Source organism: Drosophila subobscura, chromosome J, assembly GCF_008121235.1.
Source record: "Drosophila subobscura isolate 14011-0131.10 chromosome J, UCBerk_Dsub_1.0, whole genome shotgun sequence".
NCBI lineage: Eukaryota > Metazoa > Arthropoda > Insecta > Diptera > Drosophilidae > Drosophila > Drosophila subobscura.
This window is the reverse complement of record NC_048532.1, coordinates 17171396-17187363: the sequence shown is the minus strand read 5'-3', so window position 1 is coordinate 17187363 and position 15968 is coordinate 17171396. Positions and strand designations below refer to the sequence as shown.

The 15968-nt window shown below is 50.5% G+C and overlaps 6 protein-coding genes across 13 annotated transcripts in view; 3 read left to right on the top strand and 3 right to left on the bottom strand.

Annotated features, from left to right (window-relative positions):
- Positions 1-736: 736 nt before the first annotated feature.
- LOC117894452 (acid sphingomyelinase-like phosphodiesterase 3b) overlaps positions 737-15968 on the top strand; it is a 16812-nt gene continuing 1580 nt past the window's right edge. The window contains exons 1-3 of the mRNA XM_034801549.1: positions 737-938; positions 9426-9585; positions 14867-15576. Of these exons, the coding sequence (XP_034657440.1) occupies positions 9525-9585; positions 14867-15576 (771 nt within the window). The 5' untranslated portion in view covers positions 737-938; positions 9426-9524. The remainder of the gene's footprint in view (positions 939-9425; positions 9586-14866; positions 15577-15968) is intronic.
- LOC117894447 (nucleolar protein dao-5) overlaps positions 1585-15968 on the bottom strand; it is a 21954-nt gene continuing 7570 nt past the window's right edge. Inside the window, exons 2-10 of one of the 7 annotated variants that reach the window (XM_034801534.1) lie at positions 8229-8337; positions 6029-6180; positions 5512-5916; positions 5202-5451; positions 4505-5123; positions 4107-4321; positions 2892-3109; positions 2600-2638; positions 1585-1845 (exon numbers count right to left, since the gene is read on the bottom strand). In XM_034801534.1, coding sequence (XP_034657425.1) covers positions 1677-1845; positions 2600-2638; positions 2892-3109; positions 4107-4321; positions 4505-5123; positions 5202-5451; positions 5512-5916; positions 6029-6180; positions 8229-8327 — 2166 coding nt within the window. In that variant the 5' untranslated portion in view covers positions 8328-8337 and the 3' untranslated portion in view covers positions 1585-1676. Of the gene's footprint in view, positions 1846-2599; positions 2639-2891; positions 3110-3374; positions 3450-4106; positions 4322-4504; positions 5124-5201; positions 5452-5511; positions 5917-6028; positions 6181-8228; positions 8406-15968 lie in introns of those variants that run through there. The other 6 variants (XM_034801532.1, XM_034801535.1, XM_034801536.1 and 3 more) reach the window with 6 other exon arrangements.
- LOC117894469 (probable insulin-like peptide 1) lies at positions 8570-9505 on the top strand. Its single transcript, XM_034801571.1, has one exon. It carries the CDS (start codon positions 8888-8890, stop codon positions 9299-9301), a length of 414 nt encoding a protein of 137 aa, XP_034657462.1. The 5' UTR covers positions 8570-8887; the 3' UTR covers positions 9302-9505.
- On the top strand, positions 10000-10784 carry LOC117894467 (probable insulin-like peptide 2). Its single transcript, XM_034801568.1, has 2 exons — positions 10000-10293; positions 10373-10784. The coding sequence occupies exons 1-2, from the start codon at positions 10098-10100 to the stop codon at positions 10615-10617; spliced, it is 441 nt and encodes a 146-aa protein (XP_034657459.1). The 5' UTR covers positions 10000-10097; the 3' UTR covers positions 10618-10784.
- Positions 11659-12538, bottom strand: LOC117894471 (probable insulin-like peptide 3). Its single transcript, XM_034801572.1, has 2 exons — positions 12141-12538; positions 11659-12060 (listed from the first exon to the last, which is right to left on the bottom strand). Exons 1-2 carry the CDS (start codon positions 12304-12306, stop codon positions 11840-11842), a joined length of 387 nt encoding a protein of 128 aa, XP_034657463.1. The 5' UTR covers positions 12307-12538; the 3' UTR covers positions 11659-11839.
- On the bottom strand, positions 13415-14596 carry LOC117894468 (probable insulin-like peptide 4). 2 transcript variants are annotated; one of them, XM_034801569.1, is made up of 2 exons: positions 14005-14441; positions 13415-13918 (listed from the first exon to the last, which is right to left on the bottom strand). In XM_034801569.1, the coding sequence occupies exons 1-2, from the start codon at positions 14183-14185 to the stop codon at positions 13674-13676; spliced, it is 426 nt and encodes a 141-aa protein (XP_034657460.1). In that variant the 5' UTR covers positions 14186-14441; the 3' UTR covers positions 13415-13673. The 2 variants fall into 2 exon arrangements, with proteins under 2 accessions (XP_034657460.1, XP_034657461.1); XM_034801570.1 differs by having other exon boundaries at positions 13756-13910; positions 14005-14596.

Here is a 15968-nt window from a genome sequence, read left to right as displayed (position 1 = left end):
CGCCAAATAAAGTTGTATCTGCAAATGCTATAGCTCCCACGACTCGTCTTAAGCCCCACTATCAAAACCCATGCAAATTCATCAACTGAAGTGCCCAAGTTGACACAAATTATAGCCCAAAACCCAGCAGTCCACTAGCTGCCTAAAGCCCATGCCTATAGCCGCTCAATCCTCAACAAATGCCTTAGAAAATGAAAGTAAATTATCTCCAAACAAAGAACCCTTTTGCTGGCTAACTTATACCCTTCGATGGTGGACCTTTTTCCAAATGACTCGCAGCGCATTAGTGGACTTCAAAGCGTTCTGAGCTCAGTTTAGTGTGAACGCCGCTCAGCAATTAAGCACACAAATGAGTGAGGAGAAGGGGAGCCAAGAAACTTTCGTGCCAACAAGTTGGACTCGGCAGCGTAGAAATCTGAATTTTATTTCCGGCAGTGTTATGCCTGCCCTGCCCCAACGGAGAACGATGAGCCGCGATTCCACTCAAAAGCTGCTCGGAAAAGCTGTCCCAAAAACTCGACAACGGGAAACCCAACACGAGTGGAATTGCTGTGTGTGGCGGCAGCACGAGGGCATGGGGCACGAGCATAAGCGCAGCGTATCCTTGTGGCCAATGCAATGATAATGCGAAGCCAACATGCCAGGCCAGTGTTGTGACAGTCCAAGACGAGACACCAACAGCAACGCTCGCTCTTGTCGCTCCGCTGCCGTCGCCGTCGCCTGCTGCTGCTGCTGATGCTGTGAAGTCTCTGCCGCTGAGTTCGTAATTTCGTGACGAGTGACACGCCGCAGTTCACGTAGTTGGCGCGTTTTTATTGCCCGTTGGCCTGACGACAACGACCAAAATTCAAGTTGGCAAGCAAAAAAAGAAGACAAGAGACAAAAAAAAAGTGTCTCATCATTTGGTGTGTGCTTTTGTGTCGGTGGGCAAGTGAAATGTGCGGCATTGGCTTATCCGTTCTCCCGGCTGCCATTATAACGTGACAACAATTTTGATTTCGGCTCGGTCCCCGCCCCCCCCCCCCTGCCAGTCGCATAACCATTGCCATTACCATTCATACAGAAAGGATAACCATATACAGATATATCCTGTGGCAGCAAATGGATGGCTGTTTGTGTCATAACTAAAGACGGGTTTTATTGTGCTGTTTGCCGTTTGCCTTTTTGTGTTACAAAACCCCAATTCATTTAGCCTTAATAAATGCAAATTCCACACACACACACACACACACACACACACACACACACACACAATCATGCATCACACACACAATCTAGCTGGATTTATGTACAGCAATATGTAAATATGTACATATTATGTATGCAATATGTACAGCTGCCAAGCAGTTCGCAGCGTCGCGTGTTTATGCTAAAGAAAATTGCAACAGCCAAGCAGTGCCTGCGGGGAGAAGGCAGAATGAAGGCAGAGGATATGCCATGCACGACTACCGACTGGCGACACATTACACATACGCCTTGTTGCACACAAATTATGTAATATCGCATTAGGGTGGGGGCTTGTCTTCCACCCCCGACACGACCTCCCCCTTGGGGCCCTTTCATCTGACAACAACTCGCTTTCCGTTGGCATATTGATAGTTATATTTGAGTTGAGCTTCTTATGCGATAATCGAGTGCGGTGTGTGGGTTGGGTTGGGTTGGGTTGGGTTGGGTTCCTATGACTGCACGGCCTGACGTATGTCGGACTCGGCGGCCACCAGTGGTGCACGCACCTCGATGCCCCGCACGGGCGCACGATCCAAATGAGGATTGAGATATTTGTATACCTCGCTGCGATTCAGATCGATTTTGCGCTCCGGTTTTTGGTACTTCATGAAGTTGACCCTGCCAAAGGGGAGAGAGAGAGAGAGAGAGAAGCGAGAGTCAATATTAAATTGGAATGCAGTTGAGGCAGCGGGGGGTTGAGGGAGTGCTGGAGTGCTGGAGGGAGCCACGCATGCATGCAATGAACCTGAGAAAACGAATTCCAATGTGACAACTTACTTTTGCATGGTCAGGCTGAGACCCTGCAGCTCCCTGCGGACGTGAGTGCAGCAGCAGCGGAACGAGCAGGACCAACAAATGTTTAAGAACAAGACAAGGGCGTGCACAAAGACACACACACAAAGGCAGAGGGTAGATGAAGATGAAGATGAAGTTTGGTAAAGTTTGTTAGCCTCATTACAGAGTCGAGGAGCAGTTTTCCAGCAAGCGCAGCGGAAAAACTTACCTGAAGCGCTGGCGTGTTATATGCTCGCCATTGAACAAACGATTCCAAAATGCAATCTACAATGAGAGAGACAGAAAGGCGAGAGAGAAACATATAGAGAGGAGAGACAAAAGACAAGAGACAGAGGGGAGTGCAGCATGCAAACCCCAAAAGAAAACGCAGGAAAAACGAAACTCAAAGCAGGAAAAGTCAAATCAACTTCAGGCCACATGACAGACGTTGAGAATGGGCCATGAAATGCAGTTGGAGATGAAGTACGAACTGGGACGTGGCGGGAGGCATGTGGAGGCATGTGGGGGTATAATGATAATGCCGCACGATAATGGTAATGAAAGTGCATCCAAAGGGGCTCTTGGTCATGCTTGGTACCTGGCGTCATAGCCCAGCAGTGGACTCTCGTAGGGACAGCTGCTAATGCGTAAATTTATGGTGCAGTTCGTGCAGTAAAGGGACAAGCGGTGTGGAGCAGATGGAGCAGATGCCATGGAAATAGTGAAAGAAGATGAGATGCCAGAGATGAGCTTTTGGCCTGGTTATGCCATGTCTGTGTGTCTGTGTGTCTGTGTGTCAGTGTGTGGAGGCTAAAGCCTGGTCAAACAAACCAGCGTAGAGGGATTTGTCTGTGTGTCTGCGTGTCTGCGTGTGTTTGGCTTGTACCCACCCGAGAGTGCTGCCCGTGATGAGTTCCGCCTGGGCGCTCAGTGTCTCGGCTATGAATTCATCGTTGTAGGCATCCTTGGGCCGATACCAGCGTCGGCCGCCCGGCAGCACCAATGGCCGCTCCGATGATGGCACCAGTGGCCCAAAGGCACGCTTCGAACGGCGAGGATTGTTTTTGCGCACCAAATGCTCCTCCAGCTCCTCAATGACATCGTGTTTCTGGCCATGACCATGTCAGCGCACAGCACACACACAAGAGGGGACGTAAACGGAAAAAGAGAGAATTTGCAGAGAGAGAGAGAGAGAGAGAGCGAGAGCGGGGGGTAAAGTGCAAGTAGATAGAGAGAGAGAGAGAAAAACAATGTTGAAGTGCTTTCCACTTGGTGCCTACTAATTGTCTTTTGGTTTCTGCATTTTTCAGTTTTAGTGGTGCGGGTGGGGTGGGGGCAAGAACTGACTTTTATTCAGAGAACGAGAGACCTTTACTTGCTGGGCAATTTATCAAAATTTCAACTCAATTAAAAGCTAAAGTAAACTACGTTTGGAAGCGCACATTATGCTGCAAGTAGAAAAAGACAAAAACCAAATGGCATTTTAGTTCATTTGCGGCACACCAAGCGAAGCGAAGACAACTGCCAGCCGGAGCTGTCCACAGCTGCGGGACAGCTAACATAAAGCAGCGCCTTGGACTAGGGTTCAGTTCGGAGGCAGACCGAAGAGAGACTCGCTTTTGGGTGTACCCAGCAGCTGCCTAAAGGTGTTCCATGAGCTGGGAGTTCTCCCCATTGTTTCGAGCTTAAAGTCTGCCCAGTTTGATTGTGTTTGCTGTGCATTTGCATCCACTTTCTGTTGCTTACTTTCCCTGCTTCGTGTTTGCTAATTCCTCTTGGATTTACACTCTAAATGAATGAAGCTGCCATTGGCATACCTTTTTCCCTGCTGCCACATCCACCGCAGCTGCAGCTAAAGTCTTTAGAGCAATCTATCCCCAGTCTTTACAGCAATCTTCCACCCAGTCTGTGCAGCAATCTTCCACCCAGTTAGACGGACGGACCAGCGACCACATCGCAGTGCCAACTAATGTTATTAAAGCTGCTGCTCTGCTCGGACATGCCGGACTCCACCACTTATGAGCGAATAATTACATTAACAACCCTCCGCCTCCGCTTTTTTTTGTTGCTCCAAGGCCATGTCCTTGCATCCGTGTGGCACTCACCTTCTGCTTCTTGAAGCTCTGCTCCTCGCTGAGCTCCTGCTCCTGTGGCTGAGCTTTTGCAGCTGCCTGCTGCTGCTGCTCCTGATCCTGGCGATTGTCGTCAGTTGAGCGCGAAATTTCCGCCACTTCCAGGTCGTTGGCATCGCATCTATTCTCATTATTTTCACATGGCCCCGACAGTGGCTTGTCGGCCCCAGATATGGATATGCCGTTGCCTGGGGTGGGGGTTGGTTCGGGTGCAGCAAGCAGTAATCCAGCAAGCAGTGTGCAAGCAAGCAGTATCCAGTAACGGGTAGCGGGCAGCGGGTGGGGGGGATAGAAAGGATACACGCAAAGTGCGCCATTAGAAAAATTTAATTACTGTCGACCATGGGGCCATAGTTCTTTTTTTTTTGCACCTGCATCCTCCATTTCGCCAGCGGCCATTTGGGATCCGGACTGGGACTGGGACTGGGGCTGGCACTGCGCCTGGCTGGGCTCCTCTCCCTCCTCGCCCAGGCCTTCGTCGATTTGTGGCATGGCCTGCGGCTGTTGCTGGAGCTTGAATGTGGGCAGCAGGTCGGCCAGCTGCTTGGTCACCGCGTCCAGCGTGGACTGTATGGTCGAGGGCAGAGTGGAGAGGGCAGCGAGCTGCTTTTGCACATCGGCCAGCTGCCGCTCCAGCGCCTGTTCCTCCTCGCTTTTGGGTGGCGGAGATGCAGAGGGGGGTGCAGCAGGGGTGCCGGGCTCAGTGGCCTCGTCGCTGGCCGCAGGCGGTGCTTCCGCTTCGGTTAGGCCGTCGGACACGTCCTTTGGGGCATCGGCCTTCTCCTGTTGGTCCTCATCCTCCTGAGCCCCTTCCTCCCCTTGCGGCAGCTGCTCCAAATTCGGCACCTCGCTGTCCGTGGGCAGCGGCTCCTCCTCCTTCTCCTCCTCCTCCGTTTCCTGCTCTTTGGCTGGCTCCTCCTTCACCTCCTCCTGCTTGACTTCCTCTGGCGCTGGCGGCGTTGCTTCCTTTGGCGCCGGCTTCGCTTCCGGCTGTCACATGAAGAAATTAACCTCTGATCCACACACACACACAGACAGGGACAGGAACAGGGACAGAGAGCTACTCACCATGGGAGAGCTGCCGCGTGGCGCAGACTTGACAATCGTCACCTTGTAGGCATTGGCCGCTCGCCGCTCCGCCTCCAGCTGCTGCTTGCTCTTGGGCACGGGGCGATCGGGGCGCTGCAGGAACGTGGACCACTTGCGGTTCTCCTTGTCCTTCTCCAGCTTCGTTTTGGTCACCTCCTCGTTGAGGGAGCGCAGCACATCGCTGGCCATGCAGACGCCCGGCTTGGGGAAGAGCCTGTAGAAATTGACGCTGTATCATATGGAATGTTGGGTTAAGGCACTCGCTCGTCACACAGCCGCACACACTCACCCCAGGACACTGTGCTCCTTGAGCACCTCCGTCTCGCCGGACAGCACGGCGGCAATTTCCTCCTCCACGAGCTTAATTTCCGCCCGCTCTGACAGCGCCGAGCACGGACGATCGGGTAATTCGGGCAAATACAGGCGTCCTCCTCGGTCTCCTCCTTCCTCGCGATTGTCTTCCGAATGCACTTCCGACATGGCTTGGCGACGTTCTTCCACGGGGGCTTCCACGAGCTCCGACCGGAGTTCCGGAGTGCGAGCATTTGCGGCTTCCGCCAGCCGAAGCAGCGACGGAGTGGGAGACAGCGAGAGGGGAGGAGTGGCAGTGGGAGTGGGAGTGGGGGACTTGGTCAACGAACTCTCGCTGGTGGGGAAACGCTTGGGGCACTCGAACACCTCCTCCTCGAACTCGCTGCAAAATAAAAGAGTGTTGATTAACGGTTATGGCTTGCGCTCCCCAAGAAAAGAAAGAGGAAAGAGAGAGAGAGAGGAAGAGAGAGAGAGGGAGAGGGAACTGCACTCACCGGTAAACACCAAAGTAGAAGACGCTGCCACTGTTCATTATTAGGCGGTGGGCCTCGTCATGGGTGAGCGGCATGGCAGCGGTGTCATTGATGCGCACAATGATGTCCTCCACCCGCAGTCCAGCTTCATCGGCAATGCTCCCCTCGGTCACCTATTACACACACATACGAAGAGAGAAGGGGAAGCAGCTTTAGACGAATGCACGCAGATATACAGTTAACAGTGCGGCGGTGTGGCGGAAGATATTCGCACAATAGATGCGATAATGGGGGGATTTCTATTAGCTGTCGTCGAGTGTTGCCGTCGCGTGCTAAGTGCATAAAAATAAATCGCGCGCCAAATGTCAGCAAAACAAAGAGCAGAAGACCCAGACCCACAGAGCACACCACACACACACACACAGAACACTCCACGCAAAGAGGAGGAAAGAGGAAGAAACAATGCCTAATCGTGAGAGCATACGAGAGCGGCATGAGGGGCAGAGGCAAAGTGTATGACACTGTGACGAGGGCAGCTTGAAGAGAAACCGAAAGCATAGCACAGAGCAATAGCGTGATAAATCTTCAAGGGCAGGCAAATAAATATATTAAAGCACCTATGGAATAGTGCTACACCCAAAACATTTTTACATTCATGCCAAACATGTTTACCATTTGCCTGTTCTGTTGCTTTTTTGTAAAGCTTCCTTCTTCCCTTTATTTGCTTTGAGTGTTGATTCCGTTGTTTGCAAGCACTGCCTCATAATTCCTCGGTCGCAGCGACATTCGAGGCTGCCTCGAGGACATAGCAATGCAAGAAAGTCAAAGAGGAGGACCGGAAAGTGCAGCAGAAGCGTCGGCAGTGCTCACGTTTGAAAGTCTTCATTTTGCGTCTTTGCAATTGCGGAGTAAATTTCCTAGGTGCTCAAATGCAGAAACCTAAATCACATTGATAGCCGGCTTACGTCTACTTATATAAATTCTTGAGAAGCATAATGGGAGAGAGAGGGAGAGTGGCGTATGCAAGATGAAGTTTGAAGATAAGGCCTGAGAGTGCGTTTTTGTTTTTATCGCAAAGAGATGAATTTCAGGCATGCCTGTGCATGTCTTTGCATTCCCTTTCCCATGCCTTCCCATACTCTCATTAAATGAAGAGCGTAAAGCTCAGCTTACTCTCAGCTTATGTATACACACATGCATGTGCGGACAGACAAAAGGTAGCTGCTACAACTCAATTATGGAACGGTGAAGTGGGCTTCGATTGTTGTTTGTGTAAAGCGTTTGGGAAAAGGAATTATGCTTAAATATGTGCTGTGCTTAAAGAGCCCATTAATGAAGAGAGAGAGAGAAACTAGAAGATGAGCGAACCTGCTTGCATTCAGGCAGCCCTCGCATTCGCACTCTTACTCAAATTTGGGTGCATTTCATGAGTCCCCCTCTCTCTCTCTCTCGCTCTCTTGCTATGTGTGTTTGTGTGCACATTTCAGTTTGCCAATTAAAAATTGCATTTGTCGCGGATTTACGCGGATACTTTATTGTTGTATTGTGGTTCTCGTTGTTGTTGTTATCCACACAATGTAACGGCAAAAACTGCTGCGAAGCGATGCGATGCGAAATTGGGGAAAATGCTAAATGTAAAATGCAATTTACGAGTACGCCAATCCAACAAACCGTAACCGAAACAGAAGCAGAATCTGAACCAAAAACAAAAACAAAAACTGAATCGAATCACTGCAAAGTGCAACTGTAAACTGCAACTGTAACTGCGACTGGCACTAAAACACACAATTAAAATTTGAATAAGTTGATGTCCCCCGGATGCTATTATGCGGCTCATTAGCAGGCAAAATGCATGGCACTGGCTGCTCTTTCCGACTTTCCGTCGACTATCTGCCGATTAGATAAACAAAAGAGGCGTGTCTGCTACGAATTACTTTAATTAACTAATTTGGCCATTCGGCAGCACACACACACCCACACACACACCGACACACACGTGAACACTCACGCACATCGTTACGTAATTGAACTAAAAACGAGTAGCGGAAAAAGCGAAATGAATTACAAAAGCATTGCCACAAAGCGAGTTATTTCCAAAGCGTAAACAAAATGTGACAAAAGCACTGCACCTGTACGGGGTGGGGTCGGGTCGTAACACACAGGTGCGAGGGGAGACGTAGAGACTGGGATTCCGATTCGATTCCGTTTTGTCGTGCCTAACCTTAACCACCGTTAGGGGATAATCGTAGTCCGCACCGCCCACCAGCCGAAAGCCCCAGGGCACATTGTCGAAGCGGCACATCTTGATATCGAGCACCATTTTTATTTGGAGTTCCTGCAGGAGTTACGTTCACGTTTATGCTGCACTTTATTCTGCTTTGCTTTGCTTTGCTTTGCTTTGGGTTTGGGGTGAGGAGAAGTGATTGTCGATTGTCGAGTCTCGAGTCTCGAGTGTGTGCAACCGATTGCGGCAACGCTGGCAACCAACTGTTGCCATCAGAACGCAGCGATTTCGCACACTGCTTGACTCGCTGCCTGCCCCACACTTGAGGCAAGTGAAGCATACTTTCCACCTGGCAGCCAGCAGCAGGCAGCCAGCAGCAGGCAGCGGGCGCCCCACTGGCTAATGCTAATGAGGCTGCCACACTGTCGGCTGCTAAAACACTAATCGCCGGCGACAGCAGTCACAGCCTCTTAAGCGGCAAGTAACGTGCAGCAAGCAGTGGAGTTTGAGTTGTTTTTTCACCTGGTGGGGGTGGGTTTCAGCTTGCCCCAAAAGTGCATTGAACTGCTTGAAGTTTCGTGTGGCAGTTTTCGGCGTATAAATAGCTCCTGCAATGCCCACAAAACAGCCAAAAGCAAACTCCAGAAGCCACAAGGATGTCGGGCAAGGACACAGCAAGTGCACTGACAGCACAGTCGCAGGTGCAGCTGGAGCTTCCCCGCCGCCGCTGGCCGCTGCTGCTGCTGCTGCTCTTCCTGGCCAGCGTCCAGGGCCACGGCCATGTCCATCAGCTGCAGGAGGGCAGCCACAAGCTGTGCGGCCAGGCGCTGTCCGATGCCATGGACGTGGTCTGTGCCCATGGCTACAACACGCTGCCCAAGAAGCGCAGCGAGCCGCTGGATGAGGCAGAGTTTGCGCTGAGTCCGCTGCTGTCCAGCCTGTACGGTGCCGAGGTGCTCATCCAGACGCGACGTCATCGCAGGCAGCGGTCATCGGGCGGCATCTACGACGAGTGCTGTGTGCTGTCCTGCAGCTACCAAGAGCTGGCCTCCTACTGCTTGCCCAAGTGAACACTCACCCACACAGGCATGCAAACACACACACACACACATGCACACAGCCAGACACATGCCCGCATATACATAGCCATTTATATACACCCATAATCCGATTCGTAATCACCTATTTATGCAGCACAAACTTTGACTAATGAATAAACGAAAACTGTGCCCCAAAAAAGCAAAGTAGTTTGTCCAGCAAAAGCGAAAGTTCCCCAAGGAAAGAGCTGCCAAAATGATGACCAAGTTGAGCCTCTGTCTTTGCCTCAGCATCGGCCTGGCACAGGCGCGCATTGGTGAGTATTCGGGAATGTGGGGGCGCAGGGAGCTGGGTCTACCGCCCTCATTTGGTATTCATAAATGCAAAGGCTTAGCACGGCCTCGCTGTTTATACATAAAATGTTTAATTGGCTGACAGCACCCACCCACACACCCACACACCACCCACACACCTTTCTTTTAGACGCCCCCCCACAACGATTTGCATAAGTCAGCGTTGACATTGAACGAGTTAAGCGAACGATGCACTCCACTTGTCTCTTGCTGCCTAACACAAAATGACACTCGCCGCCATGTGAACATGAATATGAGTTTCCATCCTTTGGGTTTCCTTTCACGGACCTAGACCCTAACCCAGACCCAATTCGGGATCTCTCGCAGTGCGTTGGGTATATAAGCCAGCGCCTGGCTGAGGCAGGGCAACAGTTACGGCTTAGCGCAGCTCAATTGAGGCCAGAACAGGAGCAAGCATAAGCCCACCTCTCCACAGCATCCACTTGCGAGCAGCTAAAAGCCTTCAGCCATAACCATGAGCAAGTTAGTGTCGATATCCGTGATCCTGGCGCTGCTGGCTGTGACTCTGTCCTTTGTCGTGGCGGACAATGGCATGTACATGCGGGACCAGAGCAACCATGTCCTGTGCAGCTACAAGCTGAACGAGATGCTGTCCATGGTGTGCAAGGAGTTCAACAGTGTCCTGCCCCACAAGCGAGGCGGTGGCATGTGTAAGTGCAGCAACAGCCACTCTCTCCCTCTCCAACGCTCTCCACCCATAAATCCCCTTTGCTGCTTCCCCCTCTGTAGCTGCTGCCACCGAACTGGATCCCCTCGATCCCATACAGTATGTGGAGGAGAAGGAGGGCTCGTCAGCGGATGTGGTGCCCTATCCGCTCTTCGGCGGCCGCTTCTATGGCAGCGAGACGGCCTTCAGCTCCCTGGCCGCTCAGAGTCGTCGCGCGCGCGCACGCGAAGGCATCGCCGACAGATGCTGCCGCAAGGCTTGCGACGTCACCGTGCTGGCAGAGTACTGCTCCATTCCCAACTTCTAGAGACCGCCACACACCAGCAACGAACAAACCCAATCTGGCCCCTGTTTCTACCCCCGGATAGTACGAGTATTACGGCATGATGTTTCCACTTGATGGCTTGTTGCATGTTAACTACATATTATAAACGATCGAAAATATAGCTAGAATATACTTATATAATCGGCTGCGAGCTTGAGCAAATTATATATATTTGTGGTGTCAATAGTGCAGCGGAGATGTGGGACTAGGGCAGGATCTAGAGTTCGCGAAGCAAAGATTGCTGCAGACTAGATGGAGGATACTCCTGAGGCTTCTATAGAAGTTACTACAAACGAGAAGGGACGTGTGAGACGCTTCTTACGCGTCACAACTTTTATACCCGACTTTTATACTTTATGGGGTCTGAAACGTTTCCTTCTGTGCGTTACATACAACCGTTATTCCCCACAAATACCCCCCAATATACCCTATTTACTCTTCGAGTACAGGGTATAAAAATAGCAGGATAGCAGTGTTTGTCGTTCGTCTATTTGTGTATATTTTAGCCATAATATTTCTCTATTATTTTCATTAGTTATAATATTTTTTCTTCACCAAAAGAGTTCTCAGATTGCGGACATTCTGTGGTACTTTTATTGCCATTCGATTGCTCATTGAATTTTTGATATAATTCCTAAATTTCCATGTGAAAATGTGTCCAAAATATTTGCTCATAACTCTGACATTCTGTAGATGCAACTCTGCACGTTCCTTCGCTCACAAAACAAAGAAAAAGTACCACAAAAGGCATTCCAGACTCGATATTGGCATCGCAAATAGTTAGGGTCCAGCCTCGGCCTGCCCATTTTCATTCCATTTTCCGCCTACGCCAAAACAATTTGTGTTTATAATTTCGTTTTATGCATTTTTGGGCTAATCAATTTGAATATTTGGCATTATTTGCATCTGATATTGATATTGACAAGATGATGACTGCCCAAAATATTTCATAAATAATTAAGAGCAATAATCATTGTGTTGCGCCGTGGCCAATAGTTTAATTGCCAAACTGCAGCCGTTTGAGTGGATAATTTATTTGAATAATTTATAGACAGTTGGAATATTCATGGCCCTACAAGGTAATGCATACAAACAAACATCATACAATGCTATCCACCCGTGTCTCCCATGTCCGATAATTGCAAATAGATTTTTATGTGCTGCCGCTTCAGAGTTGCTGGCAATATCTTCAGTTTCCTTATCCTTAATTGACATACAGTCCGGGGGGCTTGGCGCAGTAGTTCAGCAGTTCGGGGAGGCTGCAGGGCTTCAGGCAGCACTCGTCGGAGACCCCAAAGCGGCGACGTCGCGTCTTCATCAGCTGTGCGGCGTTCTCGCCAAACATGCGATGCAGCAGCGAGCGCTCGTCAAAGTCCAGGCGGGCCAAGCCAAAGCCAGCCTCAATATCGTTGTAGTCCGTGGGATCTGCAAGGGAAACAGAATAAATATTTACATGTAGGTTCAATGGGAAGCAGACCCGCTGGCACACCCGCTGGCACACCCACCAAAGGATCGCTTGAGCATGCGATTATAGCCATGATTTCCACACATCGTGGACAGTGCATCGTTCAGCTCGGTGCCGCACAGAAACATCACCTTCTGCTGCCCCATCGCCAGCGACACCGTGAGGATTAGGGCAAGGAGTAAGCTCATCGACTTGGTGTGCCGCATGCTGCACAAGTGTCTGCCGTTGGTTGCCTCTTCAATGTTTCACGCCTGCCACACACCACACAGAAACTGTGGAGCTGCCAGTGCCCGTAGCGAGCTTTATATGAAACCCGAATCCGGATCCGGTGTCTGCTGCTGCTCCTCGTAGTCGCTCCTGTCGTCTGAGCAGTGTCAGGCTGTGTTAGTGGATGTGTCAGTTAGCACGCTCCGGCGGCTGGCCATGGTCTGGTCTACTTTCGCTTCGGCACTGCTTTGTTTTTTCGATTTTGTTTGGTGTGGGTTGTTTTTATATCCCTTTACCTCATGTGGGTGTGGGTGGTGCTTGGGAGATTTCTTACGCATATCAGCTGATGGTGCGCCGTGCTGTGGTCGGGGCTTTTGTTTACACTATCGCACAAATAATAATTACGCACGGATCTTGATTGCCAAACGAACGAACGAAACAACAAGATGATGCGCACAAAGTTCTCTATTATTGGAAGAGCTTACACAACTATTGAAGAGGCTTAAAGACAGGGGCAAGGGCAGCAATTGCCAAGAAGAAAATTAATTGCTTGGGCGTGCTGTGAGAGAGAGAGAGAGAGAGAGTACTGTGGTGGTCAGAGTTTAGAGTTACACAACACTGCAAGAAGAGTAACTGCTGCTCTCTTGCGTTTCTTTAACTATCTTCCACAACTATTCCTCAAGCATCAAACATTCCACTGGCAAATCGAAAGGGAAGTCTCTGTTCGAGTGTTTTTCTTGTTCATTGCCATTCTCTTCATTGCCTTTTGTTTTTCTTATTAAAATCACAACGTCATCTAATTAAAAATTCATAATTTTCATTATTGTTTCGCGGAATACGAGCACAAGGCAACGCAGAGCGTTGATGAAGATGGAATGGGCAGGGGGCTGGAATGAGTTTGGGGGCCATTCAATGCACAGCTGGAATGCTCTGGCTGCCCAGCAGACAAAACAACAAATGCAAAGAGGCAAAGAGAAAGAGCAAAGAGAGAGAGAGGCAAGAAGGCATTTCTCTTTTGTTGCCGCGGCTGCTGTTTTGGTTGGTTTTTTTTAGAGTAACTTTATTTGCTTCCTTTAAGAATATTACAATGAAATATTTGAGATATTATTATGTTTATGTTTATATATTTTGTTGTGTTTTAAGTATTTAAGGGTTAAGTGTAGGAAAATGAATAAGCAAAAACGAAATTCCGGTTGGCATCCCATGGGAATTTCTTTTTGTCCAAGCCGCTGCCCCGTTTGTTGTCCTTTTTTTGTCGTTGTGTTGTCATCGCGTGGGTTTGTGTGTGCGTGTGCGTGTGTGTGTGCCCGTTCCATGCTCCATCCAGTCAATCATCCAGTCATCCCATCATAGTCCTTCGCTCTGCCTAGGCGCAATACTCCACAATGTCCTCGTAGGTGCAGCCATCCCGGCAGCACTCGTGGGCAATACGACGACGATGACGCCGCAGGTTGTGTCCATTGTTTCCACCGCCGCCGCCGCCACCTCCTGGTGTACCCAAGCCTTTGCCCGTGCCCGGTGGTAGGGCGTCCAATTTGTGCAGCAGTGCGACCCACTTACGGGCTGGTCCGCGCTGTGATCGCTCCACACTCGGATTCGGGGCCTGCACCACTTGAGACTGAGAGTTAGTCGGGCCACAACAGTATTGCCTATTGATTGGGGTATGGGGAAGTGGGTTCTGGGTTCTGGGTACTTACAATTGTTGCGTTTGATCCTGCGTGAGAAGCCGTTGACGCAAATCAGGTCAAGCGCCTCGTTGAGCGCCTCGCCGCAGAATTTGCGACGTCCCTGGACCTGCTGCAGCATCTGCGACATGGTTGCCGCCACTAGGAGCAGCGACAGGCTGAAGCTCAAACTGAGACCAAAGCGTCCGTTCATACTGGCTTCTGGCTCCGTCCTCTGCCTTTTAGCTGCTGCTCTGTTTTTGGTTCTTGGTCGTGCCCGCTCTGTCGCCGGGCATGAAAGGATGATAGTCGTCACAACTGTCTACTCCACCGTTCCAGCCACTGTTCGTCGTCCTGTCGTCCGCTTCTGTCCTAAGATGCGACTTGTGTCCGCTTAATCGATCTATGCGCATGCCAATGCTAACTGTAACTGATCGACAGGAGAGACTTTTGCCTTACAGAATAACTCTCCGGCCTCACACCCTCTGCCAGGTAGATCCTAGATTTGGTAGCGGATCAGTGTTTGCTTTTCAGGTCAGTCAACTGACTTTTTCAGCTGCAGGGAAAACATAAACTCTGTTTTTCGGTTTTTCACTGCCAGAAGGCAGGCAAATGCCCAAACCCCGGGGCTGGTGGCCTTTCCCGCGCACAGGAATAGCCCAGAAAAAAAACAACGTAAACTTTAATCTCTCTCACGCACACTCTCGCGCTCTCTGCCTCCCACTCTCCCTCACACACCAATCAGCCACACTCCCTCCCTCACTCACACTCAAACTCTCCCACTCCCAATCTCTCACTCTCTGCAACTGTCATTCTCACTCTCTGCAACTGTCATTCTCCCTCTCTTGTTATCCGCAACTGTCATTCTTACTCTCCCTCGCTCTCTCTTTTGCAGGCTACTTCTGGCACATTAGCGATCTCCACTTGGATACCATTTACTCCACCCAGGGCGACATCTACCGCAGCTGCTGGCAACTGGAGCGACCCGTTTCCAGCTCCAGCTCGGGCTCCAATGCAAATGCGGCGAGTGAGGCGCCCGGCATGTTTGGGCACTACAACTGCGACAGTCCCTGGCGCCTGGTGGAGTCCGCCGTGAAGACCATGAAGGCCAAGCAGGGCGACAATGTGGAGTTTGTCCTGTGGACTGGCGATGCGCTCTCGCACTCTGCCCAGCCGCTGTCCGAGCAGAAGCAGCACGAGATCTTACGCAACATCACAGATCTGCTGGGACGCAGCTTCTCATCGCAGTTCATCTTTCCAGTGTTGGGTCACGAGGATGGCAGCGGCAACTACCAAAAGATGGGCGAACTCTGGCGCCACTGGCTGCCCTCGGAGGCGCTGGTGACCTTTGACCAGGGCGGCTACTACTCCATCGAGCAGACAAAGAGCCGCCTGCGCATCGTGGCACTCAATACGAATTTTATGCGTTTGGACCACGATCCACCGGATGCCAAGGCATCGCACAGCCTGCGCTGGCCGGTGGAGTACTATGCGGAGCCCAAGGCCAGCGTGAGCTCGATGTCCGCACAGGAGGAGGTGCTGGCCGAGCAGCAGTGGCTGTGGCTGGAGGAGGTGCTGACCAAGTCGCGGGATAAGCAGGAAACGGTAAGGGTACAAAATCAGGCGAAATTCCTGAATAATTGTGGGTCAGAAAATCTATTTAAATCGGGGTCTACTCAGTTAATTAATTATCCGCACTCAAAGTGCCCACCGAGGAGGCTGCAATATTGATTCCGGAAAGCAAATGAAAGTCCAAATTCGCGTACTTCCACCTGTAATAATTGCAAAGATAATTGTATAAATTTATTTGCCGCATTTTCCGTTTCCCGTTGTCCAATTCCATGCATTAAAATTTAAAAAACATTACAGCTGAAATCTGTTCAATATTAACAAGATATTTAAGCGGATTTTCCGCGCAATGCAAATATGACTGCGTGAAGGCTCGTAAATACTCGTAAATAAATGTATGGGGAGTGGCACCGGGGTGTCACGCGGTG

What these genes read in the sequence shown, in the direction of transcription:
- LOC117894469 (XM_034801571.1), top strand. Translation starts at nt 8,888, where the DNA reads ATGTCGGGCAAGGACACAGCAAGTGCACTGACAGCACAGTCGCAGGTG.
- LOC117894467 (XM_034801568.1), top strand. Translation starts at nt 10,098, where the DNA reads ATGAGCAAGTTAGTGTCGATATCCGTGATCCTGGCGCTGCTGGCTGTG. An exon ending in CAAGCGAGGCGGTGGCATGT is followed by an intron (nt 10,294 to 10,372) that starts GTAAGTGCAGCA and finishes CCCCCTCTGTAG; the next exon opens with CTGCTGCCACCGAACTGGAT.
- LOC117894471 (XM_034801572.1), bottom strand. Translation starts at nt 12,306, where the DNA reads ATGCGGCACACCAAGTCGATGAGCTTACTCCTTGCCCTAATCCTCACG. An exon ending in CATGCTCAAGCGATCCTTTG is followed by an intron (nt 12,061 to 12,140) that starts GTGGGTGTGCCA and finishes TTTCCCTTGCAG; the next exon opens with ATCCCACGGACTACAACGAT.
- LOC117894468 (XM_034801569.1), bottom strand. Translation starts at nt 14,185, where the DNA reads ATGAACGGACGCTTTGGTCTCAGTTTGAGCTTCAGCCTGTCGCTGCTC. An exon ending in CAGGATCAAACGCAACAATT is followed by an intron (nt 13,919 to 14,004) that starts GTAAGTACCCAG and finishes CTCAGTCTCAAG; the next exon opens with TGGTGCAGGCCCCGAATCCG.